General features: G+C 45.8%; 1 protein-coding gene across 1 annotated transcript in view; it reads right to left on the reverse strand.

The window, feature by feature from the left end:
- LOC311144872 (supervillin-like) overlaps window positions 1-18378 on the reverse strand; it is a 31591-nt gene extending 13213 nt beyond the window's left edge. The window contains exons 1-8 of the mRNA XM_084181033.1: window positions 18298-18378; window positions 9546-10237; window positions 7688-7722; window positions 6119-6180; window positions 4854-5002; window positions 1876-2107; window positions 721-1268; window positions 328-436 (exon numbers count right to left, since the gene is read on the reverse strand). Of these exons, the coding sequence (XP_084037159.1) occupies window positions 328-436; window positions 721-1268; window positions 1876-2107; window positions 4854-5002; window positions 6119-6180; window positions 7688-7722; window positions 9546-9880 (1470 nt within the window). The 5' untranslated portion in view covers window positions 9881-10237; window positions 18298-18378. The remainder of the gene's footprint in view (window positions 1-327; window positions 437-720; window positions 1269-1875; window positions 2108-4853; window positions 5003-6118; window positions 6181-7687; window positions 7723-9545; window positions 10238-18297) is intronic.
- Between the last annotated feature and the right edge of the window lie 747 nt (window positions 18379-19125).

Raw genomic sequence — 19125 nt, forward strand, 5'->3', positions numbered from 1 at the left:
GCTCTATCTATCTATCTGACTGAGAAGGATGTGTCCACAGCTGTCCGCTGCTCTGCTTTCCAGGCTAAGACTGGATTTGCCTCATTGTGATTCTGAGCCTACATATTCAAGATGCTAAACACAAGTGCAGACCCAAATCAACTATAAACAGCCAACCAACTTGCTCCAAAACACATGAGCTCAGTCAGTCTGAGATTTCCAATGCAAATCAGTGATGTCAGCATCCATCCACTGCCCACCATTCCCAGTACATGCCTGCTATGACTAAGGTGTCTATGTGTGTGTTTCAACTAAGGAGAGGTCCAGTAAGATGGCCGCTGGTCTTACCTTTCTCTGGTCCGCCAAGGTCACCTGGACGTGTTGTCTGGGAGGGGTGTCTCTCCTCATTAAGCTACCCCTCTCCTCCACTTCCTCCTCCCTGGAAGCATCTGACAGCCTGCACAGAGATAGAGGGGAGGTCTAAGAAATAGCCATGCAAATTTCTCTCTTGTGCGTATGCTCGCTCGCTCACACACAACCACCCACCCACACACCCACCCACCCACCCACCCACCCACCTAAAAACACAAAGACAAACATTCCATGACACTCAGCAATAGAAATCCCTCCTTCAGCACACAAATGTCAATACATGCTCGGGGTCACAACAATCCCTCAACGTTCACACACAAACACATCATTTAAAAGGCCTGTGTGTTGGCTCTTGTGTTAGTTGTGTACCCGTCTCTCCCAGAGGTGTTCACAGGGGGGTCCATCTGCCCTCTCTGTTCAGCCAGGGAAGGCCTCTCCTCCTTGGGGTGACCCTGCTCTGAGGATGGCCTGGCTGGGGCACACACAGCCACCGTCTCCCTCCTGTTCCTGTTCCTCTGTCTCCAGGGGGCAGAGGAGGCTGGTCTCTCTCTATGAGGCACTGGTACATTATCATGTCTCACTGCCCTCCTCTCCTCCACCCCGTTCCCCCTCTCCCCTCCTCCGTTCTGGTCCTGCTGTCTGTCCTCCCACACAGTGTCTCTGTCTCGGTCCCATTCTGGTCCTGCAGAGGGGCTCTCCCTCAGGATGCCTCTGATCTCTCCTTGCTCCGAGTCCCAGCACTGCTGTTGGCCCTGCTGGGACGGGTCAGGTCCTGTGTTAGGCTCCACGTCGGCCCTGGGTCGAGTCTGGGCATGATACACCTCGCTGGGCATCAGGTTGACGGACAGCTCCTGCTGCCGGTCGGAGAGGGTGGGGGACAGGCGCAGCGGGGGCAGCTGGATGGGGCCTTTCTGGAGCTGAGGGAGGACATAGAGAGGAGAATGTTGTCAGAGACATGGAGATTATAGATTCTACTCATCACAATAGTGTAAATTAGTATGAACATTTGAAAAAGAGGTTACTAATTCTACTCATCACAATAGTGTAAATTAGTATGAAAATTTGAAGAAGAGGTTACTAATTCTACTCATCACAATAGTGTAAATTAGTATGAAAACTATAAGAAGAAGAGGTTACTACATATTTCTGAGTCATCATTTTGGACCTGTCTAATTTTAGTGTGAATTGGGCGCTAGGGTAGTGTTACCCTCTGGACAGTGGTATGGTCGATATTGGCTTGATGCTGATCAATTAAAACTATTGATCAATCCAGTGCTCACAACAGTTAGAGGCACAGAGCGTGACATTTAATTTGGTGTACTTACTCACCCACTCATACTCACGTCAACATCCAGTATACTCACACACACACACACACACTCGCACTAATACACACACTGAATCACCTGTGTCACAATCTACATTTCTCAGTTAAAGAAAGATACACACACACAATTGCCAATGTCATCTCTAATATTCTCTCTTCCATTCCTCTGAGGATGTCTTGGTCCCACACCCACTCACCAGGCTGACCTCCTCCACAGTGATTGGCTGTGTGCGGTAGCGTGCCCCCTTCTGCCTGCGTCTCTCCGGGGGGGCATCAGGAGGGGCGTCCCCCTGGCTCCCTGGCAGGGACAGCTTGTTGAACAGAGCCAGCTTCTCACTCAGAGTCAGCTTACTGTTCTCATCGTCCTCCACCACCTCCGCCTCGGCCTGCACAGCATTGGCCTCGCGTGACTCCGCTGGCTGGGGGGTGCTGCAGGGACATGGGGTAGATAGGTAGGAGAAGAAGGGTGGTTAATGGAAGTCATGGATGAATAGTTAAAACAGAGAAACAGCCCTGTTAATTAAAATGTGGATTGACGGAAACTGTGGAACACAATGCAAGATATTTTTAATGCGTGGCAGTAAATTAGTGTTTTAGCCTCCTCTCTGACTGCTCCCTGTTCCAATTAGAGGCAGGAATCTCTCTGTCCAACTCAGTAAAGGACACATGTAGTTAGCCAGATGGGACGCCATTATGAGTGAACAAACCCTACCAGCTCTAGGTTTTCAATTGAAAACTGTACAACATTAAACCTGTTAAATGTAATGGCAAAATGTAGATTTCTGCCTAAATAGACATACCCAAAAGTAATTATTTATCATGAGAGGGCCATAAACAATAACTAGTAATGCTTTTACTGCAAGAAAGATTAAAATCACCGTTCTGGTAAAAATAGTTATAAATTGCTGAGTAGTAGTCACTTTTCAGGACACAAGCTCAAGTACACAGTACAAATATGAAAATATGAAATATTTTATATTATGTATTTTCTATTCAACAAAACTGTATAAGGCTTGAAATGACTTATACAGTGGGGGGGAAAGTATTTAGTCAGCCACCAATTGTGCAAGTTCTCCCACTTAAAAAGATGAGAGAGGCCTGTAATTTTCATCATAGGTACACGTCAACTATGACAGACAAATTGAGAAAAGAAATTCCAGACAATCACATTGTAGGATTTTTAATGAATTTATATGCAAATTATGGTGGAAAATAAGTATTTGGTCACCTACAAACAAGCAAGATTTCTGGCTCTCACAGACCTGTAACTTCTTCTTTACGAGGCTCCTCTGTCCTCCACTCGTTACCTGTATTAATGGCACCTGTTTGAACTTGTTATCAGTATAAAAGACACCTGTCCACAACCTCAAACAGTCACACTCCAAACTCCACTATGGCCAAGACCAAAGAGCTGTCAAAGGACACCAGAAACAAAATTGTAGACCTGCACCAGGCTGGGAAGACTGAATCTGCAATAGGTAAGCAGCTTGGTTTGAAGAAATCAACTGTGGGAGCAATTATTAGGAAATGGAAGACATACAAGACCACAGATAATCTCCCTCGATCTGGGGCTCCACGCAAGATCTCAACCCGTGGGGTCAAAATGATCACAAGAACGGTGAGCAAAAATCCCAGAACCACACGGGGGGACCTAGTGAATGACCTGCAGAGAGCTGGGACCAAAGTAACAAAGCCTACCATCAGTAACACACTACGCCGCCAGGGACTCAAATCCTGCAGTGCCAGACATGTCCCCCTGCTTAAGCCAGTACATGTCCAGGCCCGTCTGAAGTTTGCTAGAGTGCATTTGGATGATCCAGAAGAGGATTGGGAGAATGTCGTATGGTCAGATGAAACCAAAATATAACTTTTTGGTAAAAACTCAACTCGTCGTGTTTGGAGGACAAAGAATGCTGAGTTGCATCCAAAGAACACCATACCTACTGTGAAGCATGGGGGTGGAAACATCATGCTTTGGGGCTGTTTTTCTGCAAAGGGACCAGGACGACTGATCCATGTAAAGGAAAGAATGAATGGGGCCATGTATCGTGAGATTTTGAGTGAAAACCTCCTTCCATCAGCAAGGGCATTGAAGATGAAACGTGGCTGGGTCTTTCAGCATGACAATGATCCCAAACACACCGCCCGGGCAACGAATGAGTGGCTTCGTAAGAAGCATTTCAAGGTCCTGGAGTGGCCTAGCCAGTCTCCAGATCTCAACCCCATAGAAAATCTTTGGAGGGAGTTGAAAGTCCATGTTGCCCAGCGACAGCCCCAAAACATCACTGCTCTAGAGGAGATCTGCATGGAGGAATGGGCCAAAATACCAGCAACAGTGTGTGAAAACCTTGTGAAGACTTACAGAAAACGTTTGACCTGTGTCATTGCCAACAAAGGGTATATAACAAAGTATTGAGAAACTTTTGTTATTGACCAAATACTTATTTTCCACCATAATTTGCCAATAAATTCATTAAAAATCCTACAATGTGATTTTCTGGATTTTGTTTTCTCATTTTGTCTGTCATAGTTGACGTGTACCTATGATGAAAATTACAGGCCTCTCTCATCTTTTTAAGTGGGAGAACTTGCACAATTGGTGGCTGACTAAATACTTTTTTTCCCCACTGTATGCATTCTAAATATAGTACAATCAAGTTTTAAAACGACTAGCTATAAGATTTCATCTTCATTATAACGGTGAAATACATATTTGTATGTTTAGTGTTAGTAAAATGTGGCATATTTTTCTTAAGGTCTCTTTGATTAAGACTTCTGCCCCCACCCTTCTGAACATTGCACAGGGCTCTAGCATGACTTCCTGAACTCGTTATGAAATGGCCTTTCATCTCATATTGTCAATTTATGACAAACAGAAAGTGTTTTTTGTTTAAAATCTATGAATTATTTTAGATTACTTTGATAACATTGGCTTTAAATCCATATCGGAATGTGCTAGAGCGACGAATCTACAGAAACCGTATACCATAAACGTATCACAACTATAATCAGTTATGATCTCATGACCTGCCTTCCATGTGGATTCCACAACCCCCTCACTGGGCAAGGAATTTGAACGTGTGTCTTTTGCATACTGTCTGCCAACACCTCACTGCCCACAGATACAATATCTCCTTGTCCATTGACCATCGAGGTGTGACTCGACCCTGCTCACCTGGTGGCCACCACCATCTCCTCACAGGTGATTGGCTGAGTGAGTGAGCGGTGCTCGTTGCCGCGTCGTACTCTGCGTTCATACGTGACGCTGCCAGAACGAGGCTTCAGAAAGGAGGAGGCCTCAGGGGCTGCGGTCTTCTCTAGCGCCTGCAACAGAGAGAAAGTGGGGGAAGAGAGAAAGAAAGAGAGAGAGAAATAGTCATTCATAACATTTATGTTGATATTTGATACGTAATATCTGACCATTACATGTTGCACAATAATGCCTTTGCCACCGGTGTATAATCAACATTTAGATCAAACAGAGCATATAATGGTTGAAATGACTGTCTCACTCTACTGAAACAATAACAGGAGAAACTACAGAAATGTCCTCTAGTTTTTCATCTCTTTCATTGAAAGTCTCTCTCTTTCCTGACATGTGAATGGAGGTACAGTACTATATGCAGCGGAAGTGGGTTGGATAGCTGGTGAATAAACCAGGGATCTGTAAGGTGCTGTGGGTAGCCTACGTAAGGAGGTAGAGGAGAGGGATAGAATGCACAGTGTAACCAGAGCTCTCTCAGTAGCGTACCATATCCCCTCAATCCCCTCCCTCCTGGCCCTGCCTCCCTCCTCCACCAGCCAGCCTGACAGGAGCCAGCTACAGGCTAATTATAACCACCTGTTAATGGCTGTTCATGGCTTTATAGTCCCTGGCTACCTTTCACCTGGGTTTGACAGATGCTAAGGCGACTAAAACCCACCAGGAGTGAAATATGGGGGGGGGGGGGGGGGGGGGGGGGGGGGGGGGGGGGGTTCTGCATGCTCAGCCTGCTGGCCCATCATGCGTTGCTCCGTGACTGTAAGGTGAGCAGCCGCCAGGTCTCTCTCTCTCTCTCTCCTCTCTCTCTCTCTCTCTCTCTCTCTCTCTCTCTCTCTCTCTCTCTCTCTCTCTCTCTCTCTCTCTCTCTCTCTCTTCTCTCTCTCTCTCTCTCTCTCTCTCTCTCTCTCTCTCTCTCTCTCTCTCTCTCTCTCTCTCTCTCTCTCTCTCTCTCTCTCTCTCTCTCTCTCTCTCTCTCTCTCTCTCTCTCTATGGGCTCTGTTGTGTCTGTTGATGTGCAGTTGTGAGACATAAGCCCTGTGTAGCCCCACTGATCTCCATGGTGATGACCTTTTGTGATCAGGCATGGAGACGGACAGCATGGTACAAGGGAACAGGAGGGGGGTCCTGGGAGGGGGTCCTGTTTCACAGCCAAGGCTGAGATAGATGGACGTGCTTACTTTAAACAGAGACATCTTGGCCGCCACACTCATCTTGGCTCTGTCGTCTGTCTTCACATCAGCTGGGGGGAAAATACATTACATTAAATATATACATCAAGTCAGGCAAACTGAGGTAAATGCATTAGAGGTAAGTACATACACATCAGTCCACTGCGACACAATGAGATAGACAGATCTCTGTGACTAATCCCTTCATGTGAGGTCATCGCCCTGCTTGTCATCCTGCACCTGGCATTCACTACACTGACACATGGCACCACCACCACTATCTCTCAGCTGGCACTGCTAGCTGGCTACTTCTCCTCTCACCTGGCCTGAACTTAATGACCACACAGCTCATCCTTTTGACCACGCAGTTGGGCAGTTGGTCAGCATCACTGATCATGTGAGTGTCAACTGTCTCTGTTGTTTCTAACAATGCTCTCAATGGCTATTTAATCATGTATTTTAGGTGGACATACAAATTAATGTATGAGAGAGAACTTATTGGACAGTTACTGTGTAGAAGTGTGGACAATTTTTATAGTGGCGGTAAGGTACTTTTATGGCTCATAAATCCATCACCACAGAGGAACTTCAACATTCTACCGTCACCCTGTGCCCATCTGGGTCTGGTGGAGTGTTTAAAAATAAAAGCCCTTGATTTATTTGATGTTCTGTTTATTATAGATGTTCTATAAAGGCAGCTCTGGAGCTGGGGTTGAGTGTAAGTAGAGGTCAGAGTATATTCATTAGGTTTACTGTTATAAACGTACTGTTATACAGTAACTATTAGTTGATATAGGTTTGTGTGTTTATATTATCGGTTGATTTTGAGTGAAAATAGAAAAAAACAGCTATCCCTTCTGACCCTGTGTTGTCCGCCCCCTTTTCCTCTGTCTGTCTGTCTGTCTGTCTGTCTGTCTGTCTGTCTGTCTGTCTGTCTGTCTGTCTGTCTGTCTGTCTGTCTGTCTGTCTGTCTGTCTGTCTCTCAGCTACTGTGTGATGACAGAGCCTATTACAGCAGCCTGCTGAGCCATTTTATCACACGCTACTTGTAGAGACAAGTGCTGATCAGAGCTCTTTGCCACCTCCTATCTCTCATGTCGGCATTTCTGTGATAGAGAGCGAGAGAGAGGGGGGAGAGGGGGAGAGAGAGAGAGAGAGAGAGAGAGAGAGAGAGAGAGAGAGAGAGAGAGAGAGAGAGAGAGAGAGAGAGAGAGAGAGAGAGAGAGAGAGAGAAAGAGAGAGCACCTGCTCTCCTTTGTCACTGTGTTAAACATTATCCCTGGCAAGCCACACAGCACTATGCCTGTGACCCTCTCTCTCTCTCTCTCTCTCGCTATTTCGCTCTCTCTCTCTGTCCCTCTCTTTCTCTGTGTCTCTCTCTCTGTGTTCCTCTCTGTCCCTCTCTCCCCCCACTCAGTTAACACAGAGGCAGTACAGTGGCAGTGCATAGGCAGTACAGAGGCAGTACAGAGGCAGTACAGAGGCAGTACAGAGGCAGTCCAATAGGCCATGAATCAGCCGTTTGTGTGTGGCAAACAAAAACAGGCCATGTGACCCCAGGTGGGCGGGGTTCGTTACCTTTAGCGTTCTCCTCTTCCTCTGCTTCTAGCAGCCTGTGGGACAGAGAGAGAGAGAGAGAGAGAGAGAATCAACATGAGGTCATTGGCTGAAACATACACACAAGACAAAAGATGAGAGGAGTTTGACCATGCTCATTTCTGCCTGGTGTAATTCTCTCTTTTCACTCTCTCTCCATTGTCTGTGTGGGTAACTGTATCTCACACACAGGCCCAGGCTCCTGTGCCATATCTGCATGCTCAACATAGCAACACTGTTCATGTCATGGTTTTGGTATTAAGGGCCATGAACAGATGCAAACATACATGCAAATCATGCCTCTTGCCAGTGTACCAAGGGCAAAATATTTCAATACATAACCACAAGAAGAGATGCTCCTCTATGAGAGGACAGTACATATCTGGAAAGCATTTACATGCACGCAAACCATTATCACACACGCAAACCATTATCACACACTATCAACACAACGTATCAGCAAAAAAACAACAACACTGCAATGGCACAAAACACTGCAAACCTCTCCACCTGAAGAGTAACCAAACTAGGGCAGAGTCTTCCAGATGAGCCCCAGGCTTGACCTGCATGCTCTGATATGATATGGTTGATACGGCGGGCCGCAGCACACAGTCCCTACCCGCCGCTCTCCTGTACCTCACAGGCTGTGATCGGCTGTGTCCTGAAGCGCTCGTTTGTTTTGCGGCCCCCGCCTGACACCCCAGGGAGGTAGCGACGGGTGCGCCGCCGTCCCCCCTCCGAGCCCGGCTTAACAGCCAGGTCAAGGGAAGAGGCCGCAAGGCCACTGTCAGGGCTACTATTCCCAACCACAGAGGAACAGGGTGAGCATCAGGAGAGAAAGGGAGAGAGAGATAGTGAGAGACTGGAAGCAGTGGGACAACTCCCACTAATACACAATGTAGATGCATACCAACAGAGACAAACAGAGACACATAGAAGACTTCACAAAGAGACTGACACCCACACATATTCAGAATAACAACACACACACAGGCCGTTTCATGCAGGAGACCCTACACTTTCTCAGGCTGTGTTACAGTTCCGGTCTGCTGCAGCAGGGCACTCCTCAGCTGGCCCACCGACACCCGCGTTTGCAGCTGGGCCGAGTCGGGTCCAGGGGGGCCTGGGGGAGCTAGGGGCTTCCCCCCACTCAACATGCCGGCAGAGCCAGAGGAACACTGCCTGGAGGCGGGGGAGGAGGGAGGTAGGTGGCGTAAGGAAAGTGGCAAACTACCACAACACTGCCAATTCCTAAAGAGCAACCCTGACAAAGTATTGTATCTCTTAAAGGAAAGGGAGTCCAGGTCAGTAGGGTATAAAACACACATGGAGGAATCAATGTGATCTCTGCTGTACTAGTATTGCACCCCGCTGGGAGCCAGGTTTAGCGCTCTCCGCTTGAATTAGCAACAAAGGCCATAAAGCACAGGTGAACTCTGACAACTGTTTTACGGGGCTGAAAGGTCACATGAGAGAATGTTCACTGGAGAAGGAGCTTGGTGACTGGAGGGGGGTTGTTTTAAGAGGTGGTTACACATAATATGGTTGTTTCTATTCATCAATCTGTAGTTAGGGAACAGGGAAAAGGCCAGTCTGTTGTAGCTGTTACTCTATGTGTACATGGCCTGATATTGTATAACACAACAATTCACTGATGGCCAGTAGGCATTACCTGCACACTTTCAGCATAACCAGGTTCAGTGGTCTGAGTCAGCATGTAGTGTCACATCACACACAGAAACAAAGGGAATTGTCAGTGTATGCAACCTGTCTGCTGCCTCACTCTTTGTTTACTTGTGTTCCTGATGGGGTTGATCGGCTACACATGGAAGGGACTCACCTTTGGAGGTATGTTGGGTCTGCAGAAGTGTCTGCCTCAAAGCCGTTGGAGACTCTCCGAGGTTCTGACTCCAGTGGGGTGTTGCTTTCCCAGTGGAGGCCCCTCCTGCCCCCCTCCAGCCCCCCCGCTCTGTCGTTCACCCCCCCAGAGAGGGTCCTGTCTGTGAAGGGAGGGGCACCGTCTGAGTTCATGAGAGTCCCATCCCTCCTCACCCACTTGGATGGGAGCTCCTCCATGTTGCCATAGCGTTCTTGCAGCTCCCGCCTCCTCTCGGCCTTGTAGCGAGCGATCCGCTCCGATCTGGGCTCCAAGTCAGGGTTCTCCACAGTGTCCATGCTGCCTGTTCCTCTCCCTGTCTGTCCGTAAGTCAGAAGGTCTCAGTAGGTCTCCTTTAACAATGACCTGGGCATTGATGACTCAAACCTCAAGAGATTCCCTCCTACGTCACTTCTCAGCTATCAAACACCAAAGGATAAATGGAGGTTCAAAAACCAAATCCTCCTCCAGTAAGTTAGTGTGTGCTCCAAACAACTGCAAACACCAGTCGGATATCCTAAAGTGCTTCACCAATCATAAGGTCCAAAGTTGGCATGTGGAACCAATCAGCACCTCCGTTGTTGGCATTGGGAATGTCTTCTTCCAATCAGTAGACTGCCAGACAGACTAATCATTCCTTTGAGCTCATCGCACTGCTGAGACAGAGGGCGCAATAGAAACATCAGATAACTGTGCAATCTCGACTTTCTCAATCAGTTAGCCACACATTCATTCCCTACCAGTTGAATAATTGATTAATTGTTTGTTTCACATCCGTATGTTCTTCAGTAAGTCAATCCCTACGACATAAACATTCCACCAGCCTACAAGTGCACTATTAAATCAAATAACATGACGCTATGATGAAACAAAAAGCTAAAGAATTTACAGTAGCCAGAATTTACACAAGTCTCTCTCACACCCACATAGCATTGAACCCAAACAAACCACACCTATTTAAAATGTCCCTGATAAAATCAGCGTCTTGCTTCATCTCATTTTATAGCAGTATGCCATCTGTAGACAACCAGCTACATTATAATTGCCCCCTCTTTTTCTTCCCATGTCTTTCTCTCTTCTCTCTCTCGCTCTCCTCTTTCCTGCTGAAGCCCTGTAAGATGACCTGTTGTAGGCTGCTCTGCAAGGCAGGAATCTCCCCTTGCACTGAAACCCTATACCACCGCCAGCCAGCCAGCCATCCAGCCATCCAGCCAGCCATCCAGCCAGTCAGCTTCACTTCAGTCCTACAGTACGTGGCTGACTTTCTGCAGGTTTCCCCTCCAGTAGAATTCCACTGGTTATCATTAAGGTTGGACAATATTAGTCCCTCTAGCTTCCAACATTAGTTAGTGCTTCCTATGTTAGCGAGCTGAACAGTTGGAGACATGTCCGGCAAGTAGTAAGTTCACTAACTAAACAAAATATTACATTTACAAAGTAAATTATATCTCAAACAGGCCTACCCAGAGATGGTATAGTTCGCTGGTTGTTCAAACCCAGTCATGGTTTATGTAAGCTACAGTATTCATTCTGATCCTCTACCAATAACATGGTACTTAACATGTCATTGGGAATGTACACTACATGACCAAAAGTATGTGGATCCCTGCTCGTCGAACTTCTAATTCCAAAATCATGGGCATTAATATGGAGTTGGTCCCCTCTCTGCTGCTAGAACAGCCTCCACTCTTCTGGGAAGGCTTTCCACTAGATGTTGGAACATTGCTTCCATTCAGCCACAAGAGTATTAGTGAGGTCAGGCACTGATGTTGGGCGATTAGGCCTGGCTCGCAGTCGCCATTCCAATTCATCCCAAACGTGTTCAATGGGGTTGAGGTCAGGGCTCTGTGCAGGCCAGTCAAGTTCTTTCACAAAACATTTCTGTATGGACCTCGCTTTGTGCACGGGAGCATAGTCATGCTGAAAAAGGAAAGGGCCTTCCCCAAACTGTTGCCACAAAGTTGGAAGCACAGAATCATCTAGAATGTCATTGTATGCTGTAGCATTAATATTTCCCTTCACTGGAACTAAGGGGCCTAGGCTGAACCATGAAAAACAGCCCCAGACCATTATTCCTCCTCCACCAAACTTTAAAGTTAGCACTATGCATTCGGGCAGGTAGCGTTCTCCTGGCATCCGCCAAACCCAGATTTGTCCGTCGGACTGCCAGATGGTGAAGCTTGATTCATCACTCCAGAGAACGCGTTTCCACTGCTCTAGAGTCCAATGGTGGCGAGCTTTATACCACTCCAGCCAACGCTTGGTATTGCGCATTGTGATCTTAGGCTTTTGTGCGGCTGCTCGGCCATGGAAACCCATTTCATGAAGCCCCAGACGAACAGTTCTTGTGCTGACGATGCTTCCAGAGATAGTTTGGAACTCGGTAGTGAGTGTTGCAACCGAGGACAGACGATTTTTACCAGCTACGCGCTTCAGCACTCGGCGGTCCCGTTCTGTGAGCTTGTGTGGCCTACCACTTCGCTGTTGAGCCATTGTTTCTCATAGACGTTTCCACTTCACAATAACAGCACTTACAGCTGACCAGGGCAGCTTTAGCAGGGCAGAATTTTGATGAACTGACTTGTTGAAAAGGTGGCATCCTATGACGGTGCCACGTTGAAAGTCACTGAGCTCTTCAGTAAGGCCATCTTACTGCCAATGTTTGTCTATGGAGATTGCATGGCTGTGTGCTGGATTTTATACACCTGTCAGCAACGGGTGTGGCTGAAATAGCCGAATCCACTCATTTGAAGGGGTGTCCACATACTTTTGTATATATAGTGTACGTCCCTAGAAATGTCCCTGAACAGGACTGTCCATACTCACTCATCTGACAGTCTAATTTCTCTCTCAACAAGCACACACATGCAAAACCTCCATCCTGGTTACTAGGTTGCCTGGCTGTTTGAACACAAACAGGGATCTGAACCACTAACCATATATAAATAATGACATCACCACATTTGTATTCTCAATCAGTAGGGACTTTGGCTAGGCCGCCAAAAATTGGTGTGTCCTGTGTGTCCTGAAATGGCTAAATGTTAGCGTCAGCATTCCTGTCCCTTTCCCCCTACAGCTGAAACACAATGGGGCCTATGGAACAATGAGCGGAGAGAGCCATGGGACTCATAGGACTTAGTACAGCAGAGGTACTGCAGGCCTAAAGGCACTGTACTCTGTGGTTTCACCATCACCATAAACACGGACATCGTTTACACTGTAGATACACCGCTTGCTCTGGGAGTATTGGGAATGGTGTGAGACAGTGTCTTCCAGATTGCCATTGCAAGCTTATATGTAGAAGACATGATTGACTTTAAATTGATTTTGCAGTCACTCCTGACTTTGACTACTACTCTCAGACAGTGTGAGGTAAACGACTAACATAGAGCCGGGTGAATCTGCAAATCTGACGTTACCGCAGACGACAGCAAAAGGCGATGCACCGAAAGCTGAGCTGTCAGACGCAGTGATCCCCACGGGACATCAAGATCAGAAGGGCAGGTGTTTATGTGTGCTCATGTGTGTATGTGTGTGTGCTCATGTGTGTATGTTTGTGTATGTGAGGTCAAGTTCAACACAACCACAAAATTGACTACCACAAGAATAGAGACAGCTTGGTTAGTATAGCCCTACCTTGTCAAGAGTAAGAGCGGGCAAGATGAGAAACGTCCCAATACCATGTAAATGAGTGAGAGTAAGACAATGAAGACAGAGACAGAGAGTGTCCATCTTTGTGGCAGACCGGTGTAGAGGTCATGTGACAGGCTAGGCAGGGCTGGATTGGGCGAGAGAGGTTGGTTGCCATTGGAGCTCAGCATGGATCATCAGCCCCTAATCCAGTAACACTAGTTGACAAGCATGTTCTAAAGCACCCGGATGAGCAGACTAGTTAGTACTCGCTAGGAATACACAGAGCAATGATACTGTATACACTATTTGCCAAGATAAAGTTGAATCAACTTGTACTAGAGAGGTTTTAATGAGGCAAAACGGAAGGTGAGTATTATATATCCCCGCATGTCATTGTAAACAGAGCTGAGGTAGTCACGGACACTATGTTTCATATCCCTCTTTCACCCCAGTCCCACGCTACATTTTAGTAATTTAGCAGACGATCCAGAGCGACTTACAGTTAGTGAGTGCATACATAATTTTTTTTTTTTTCGAACCCACAACCCTGGCGTTGCAAACGCCATGCTCTACCAACTGAGCTACATCCCTGCCGGCCATTCCCTCCCCTACCCTGGACTAATTGTGCGCCGCCCCATGGGTCTCCCGGTCGCGGCCAGCTACGACAGAGCCTGGATTCGAACCAGGATCTCTAGTGGCACAGCTAGAACTGCGATACAGTGCCTTAGACCACTGCGCCACTCGGGAGACTACACACCAATTTTTGGCAGCCTAGCCAATGGCTCAAGTCCCTACTGATTGAGAATACAAATGTGGTGATGTCATTATTTATATATGGTTAGTGGTTCAGATCCTTGTTTGTGTTCAAACAGCCAGGCAACCTAGTAACCAGGATGGAGGTTTTGCATGTGTGTGCTTGTTGAGAGAGAAATTAGACTGTCAGATGAGTGAGTATGGACAGTCCTGCTCAGGGACATTTCTAGGGAGATACACTATACAGTTGAAGTCAGAAGTTTACATACACCTTAGCCAAATACATTTAAACTCAGTTTTTCACAATTCCTGACATTTAATCCGAGTAAAAATTCCCTGTTTTAGGTCAGTTAGGATCACCACTTTATTTTAAGAATGTGAAATGTCAGAATAATAGTAGAGAGAATTATTTATTTCAGCTTTTATTTCTTTCATCACATTCCCAGTGGGTCAGAAGTTTACATACACTCAATTAGTATTTGGTAGCATTGCCTTTAAATTGTTTAACTTGGGTCAAACGTTTCAGGTAGCCTTCTACAAGCTTCCCACAATAAGTTGGGTGAATTTTGGCCCATTCCTCCTGACAGAGCTGGTGTAACTAAGTCAGATGTCATTATGGCCAAACAGTTATATTTTTGTTTCATCAGACCAGAGGACATTTCTCCAAAAAGTATGATCTTTGTCCCCATGTGCAGTTGCAAACCGTAGTCTGGCTTTTTTATGGCGGTTTTGGAGCAGTGGCTTCTTCCTTGGTGTGCGGCCTTTCAGGTTATGTCGATATAGGACTCGTTTTACTGTGGATATAGATACTTTTGTACCTGTTTCCTCCAGCATCTTCACAAGGTCATTTGCTGTTGTTCTGGGATTGATTTGCACTTTTCGCACCAAAGTACGTTCATCTCTAGGAGACAGAATGCGTCTCCTTCCTGAGCGGTATGATGGCTGCGTGGTCCCAAGGACGGCTGCGGTAAGACGGCTGCGTTTGGAAATTGCTTGTGGAGGTCTACAATTTTGTTTCTGAGGTCTTGGCTGATTTCTTTTGATTTTCCCATGATGTCAAGCAAAGAGGCACTGAGTTTGAAGGTAGGCCTTGAAATACATTCACAGGTACACCTCCAATTGACCCAAATGATGTCAATTAGCCTATCAGAAGCTTCTAAAGCCATGACATAATTTTCTGGAATTTTCCAAGCTGTAAAGGCACAGTCAACTTAGTGTATGTAAACTTCTGACCCACTGGAATTGTGATACAGTGAATTATAAGTGAAATAATCTGTCCGTAAACAATTGTTGGAAAAATTACTCGTGTCATGCACAAAGTAGATGTCCTAACCGACTTGCCACAACTATAGTTTGTTAACAAGAAATTGGAAACGCGTTCTCTTGAGTGATGAATCAAGCTTCACCATCTGGCATCCGACGGACAAATCTGGGTTTGGCGGATGCCAGGAGAACGCTACCTGCCCGAATGCATAGTGCCAACTGTAAAGTTTGGTGGAGGAGGAATAATGGTCTGGGGCTGGCTGTTTTTCATGGTTCGAGCTAGGCCCCTTAGTTCCAGTGAAGGGAAGTGTTAACGCTGCAGCATACAATGACATTCTAGACGATTCTGTGCTTCCAACTTTGTGGCAACAGTTTGGGGAAGACCCTTTCCTGTTTCAGTATGACAATGCCCCAGTGCACAAAGCGAGGTCCATACAGAAATGGTTTGTCGAGATCGGTGTGGAAGAACTTGACTGGCCGGCACGGAGCCCTGACCTCAACCCCATCGAACACCTTTGGGATGAATTGGAACGCCGACTGCGAGCCAGGCCTAATCGCCCAACATCAGTGCCCAACTTCACTTATGCTCGTGGCTGAATGGAAGCAAGTCCCTGCAGCAATCTTCCATAATCTAGTGGGAAGGCTCAAAGGGGGGACCAACTCCATATTAATGCCCATGATTTTGGAATGAGATGTTCAATGAGCAGGTGTCCACATACTTTTGGTCATGTAGTGCAGGACAGTGGAGGCTCCTGAGGGGAGGACGGCTCATAATAATGGCTGGAACAGAGTGAATGTAATGGCATCAAACACATAGAAACCATGTGTTTGATACCATTCCACTTATACCGCTCAAGCCATTACAACAAGCCTGTCCTCCTCAATTAAGGTGCCACCAACCTCCTGTTATGTAGGAGGTATTACCTCACTGATTCAGAAGGGTTGGGTGAAATGTGGAAGACACATTTAGGTTGAATGCATTCAGTTGTGCAACTGACTAGGTATCCCCGTACCCTATATGTTTTTTGGGTTTAACAGAACTCAAAATGCCCACACAGTAATCTATAATTATAAAAGGATTATTCATAGATAATGTCCATACTAAACCTTATAACTTCCAGTACAAATGCAATGGGTTTTTTCCAACCATGGGGTCTCTGATCTCACATCTTCCCTCATTGAAGTTAAAGGGGTGATATGTTACATCAGATGATGTCACCAAATTCAGGACAGGAGCAGACTGTGAAGTCCAGATTAAAGAGACAGAGAGGAATTACACGCGATTAGATCTGTAGCCCCCCACTGGGCAGCAGAGTAATTTAAGGACAAATGAGCGGTGGCTTTCCATCCACTCTTCACATTCTAAAGCCGTCCGCATGCTTCCCAGCTGAAACAGTTCTGAACAGTTTGTGCATATATTATGATGCCTTTTTGTTCGTTCTGGTCTTCGGCAAGGCTTTTTTCGGCTGTTTGTGCACATTAAATTTTTTCTCAAACCAAATTGAAGTCGGTAGCCGATGTCTACGCCCCTTCTTCGGTGATTGGTCAACAGTAGGGATTCTTCAATGAAGTGTTTGTTGTCATTCAATGAGAGACTAATCGTTTTCATGCAAATTGCGAAATACTGCACCAAACATCTTAGTTAGATGTAAAACGATCTCCTCTGCAAAAAATGTCTAAATGACAGATTTCTTGAGTTATTTTCGATTATTTTGAGGAAGCGTATACTGGCCACGGAGTCTCAAGATGGACAAACAGTACTACTGCCGCTTTTTTTTTTCTCGATTTTCAAGCGAAGGTTTATTAAGGGAGTATGCGAGCACACTCGTTCGGTTTGGCTAGGCGCTAGCCGAACCGAAACATGCGGAAGGCTTACGTGGTGTTACCTCTCTCTGTACCCATGTTCTGGATAATCACTGGACACAATGGACATGTGATGCAGGTGAGTTAGGGATATATTTAAACAGAGCCTTCTATTTACAATAAAAGGCTCTGGGTTTAAATAGCTCAGAATGCTGCTATCACTGGGGCAGTGGCAGAGTTTTGCAGAGCCTAAACAAATACACTCTAATTTAGTTTAGAAATGATAACAACTGCAGCTTCTAGGAGTTGTGTACACTAAGGAACATAATGCCTCTACAGCAGCTGTAGCTCTCCTCCTCCTCCGCCCCTCATACAATGGATGATGGAATGATATGACACATTAACAGTTGTTTACTGTGTGACATCCAAGTGTGAACAATTGGGAATATTTTGCTCCACCAATGCCAGATGGCATCCAAAAGATCTAGCCTAAATCACATGATTTACATGTAAGTATCAATGATGACATGACATCACTGTCCCTTTCTGTACATATAGTTCAGTCCTAGTTGATATACCAGCCCACTCCAACTTCCACCCTCTACATCAGCCACAATACAGTCAGTAGCTCACCACTTCAAGAAAACACCATGGCAACAAACATCATTACCACCAAATATGTACCCAAGAATATGATCTCACAATATAGTATGAAAAAACTCAGATAATAAAACCACCACAATGATGACAAAACAAGACATGAGCCATGACACGAATGAGAACAATTTTCCTACGCAAACAAGTCTCAAGTCAAATGTTTGGCAAGATAATGACATTAGGCCGACCAAGTCTCTCTGCAGTTTGATATTACAGATCTATTAACAGAGTATAATCACTATTTGATACCACATGTCAATGATTTTTTTTTTTTATGGGGAAAGACCTTCCAATGGGGACACAATTCCAGGTCTATTTTCCTTGCCATTCGTGCGCACTGGAGACGTATTTCTAACTAACTGTGTAGCTATACGATTAATAGATCAAATTGGTCTTTAAATGCAAATGAATTAAATGAACCATGTCCTAAAATGTGTAAGTTTATTTGAGTCGAATCAACTGTTGTAATCTAGTTGTGGCAAAGGCGCACTAAAACTCACGGTGTCATTTACAATGAACGAAAAGCTAAACAATTCCCATTGTAAATTGGCTTTCAACATGTTTTGTTTTAGAAGCCTACATAAAGGAATTTTGCTAGGGTACTTACATGTACTCGAATCGTAGGGGACCGGCTATGGTCGCTTACAACAGCAGGGACTGGGCATTTGTGCGCCGCTGCAACAGAGAGCATGAAAGCCCATTTAGGGCGAGCGCAGAGCGCAGACTGTCCCTGATAAAAATATAACCCCCTCCCCTCGCCCGGGCGCTGCAGCATGCCACATGCACAGTGAAATGTCAGCACACTGTCAATATAGCAGATATAAAGTTAGCAGCATGGTCTTCTCTATCTTTGAAGCTATGATTGGATTGTATTTATTTATTTGCTAAAGCATAGGCTACATCTACAATGTCAAGTCTGGCCATTTCATGGATCAAGATACGCTTGAACAAAGATAACTTGAAACCTAAAGACACTTGTATTTATCCAAATATGACACGGGAATCAAATTCACCTGTTTGAAAGTTCTCACAAAATACTGTAAGGCAAACTAATTTGAGAAGTACTCTACCACCTCTAAGTATAGAACACTGTCTCTAGTGCCCACACAGGCACTTTGCCATTTCACTTAAAGGTGTTCAGCAAAATGACGTCGCACAAGCAGCAACGCAATATTGCAATGAGGAGATGCAAGATGAGCAAGATGCAATATTCGGCTATCGAACAGTCAAATTGTATTTGGCATGCTGCACAGGTTCGCGTCACACTCTTACAACGTGGTAGCCACGGGAACAAAACAGTGGAGAAGTTTAGCATTGCGCTCCAAATCTCTTGGCTGTTGCTGAAATTGACCCACTATGCTGTTTACTTTGTGCATCTACGTCATATCACTGACTCTGCCTTTAAATTAACAGGGTACAAGGACCAGAATACATT

This window comes from Coregonus lavaretus (assembly GCF_964263955.1).
Source record: "Coregonus lavaretus genome assembly, chromosome: 2".
Taxonomy (NCBI): Eukaryota; Metazoa; Chordata; class Actinopteri; order Salmoniformes; family Salmonidae; genus Coregonus; species Coregonus lavaretus.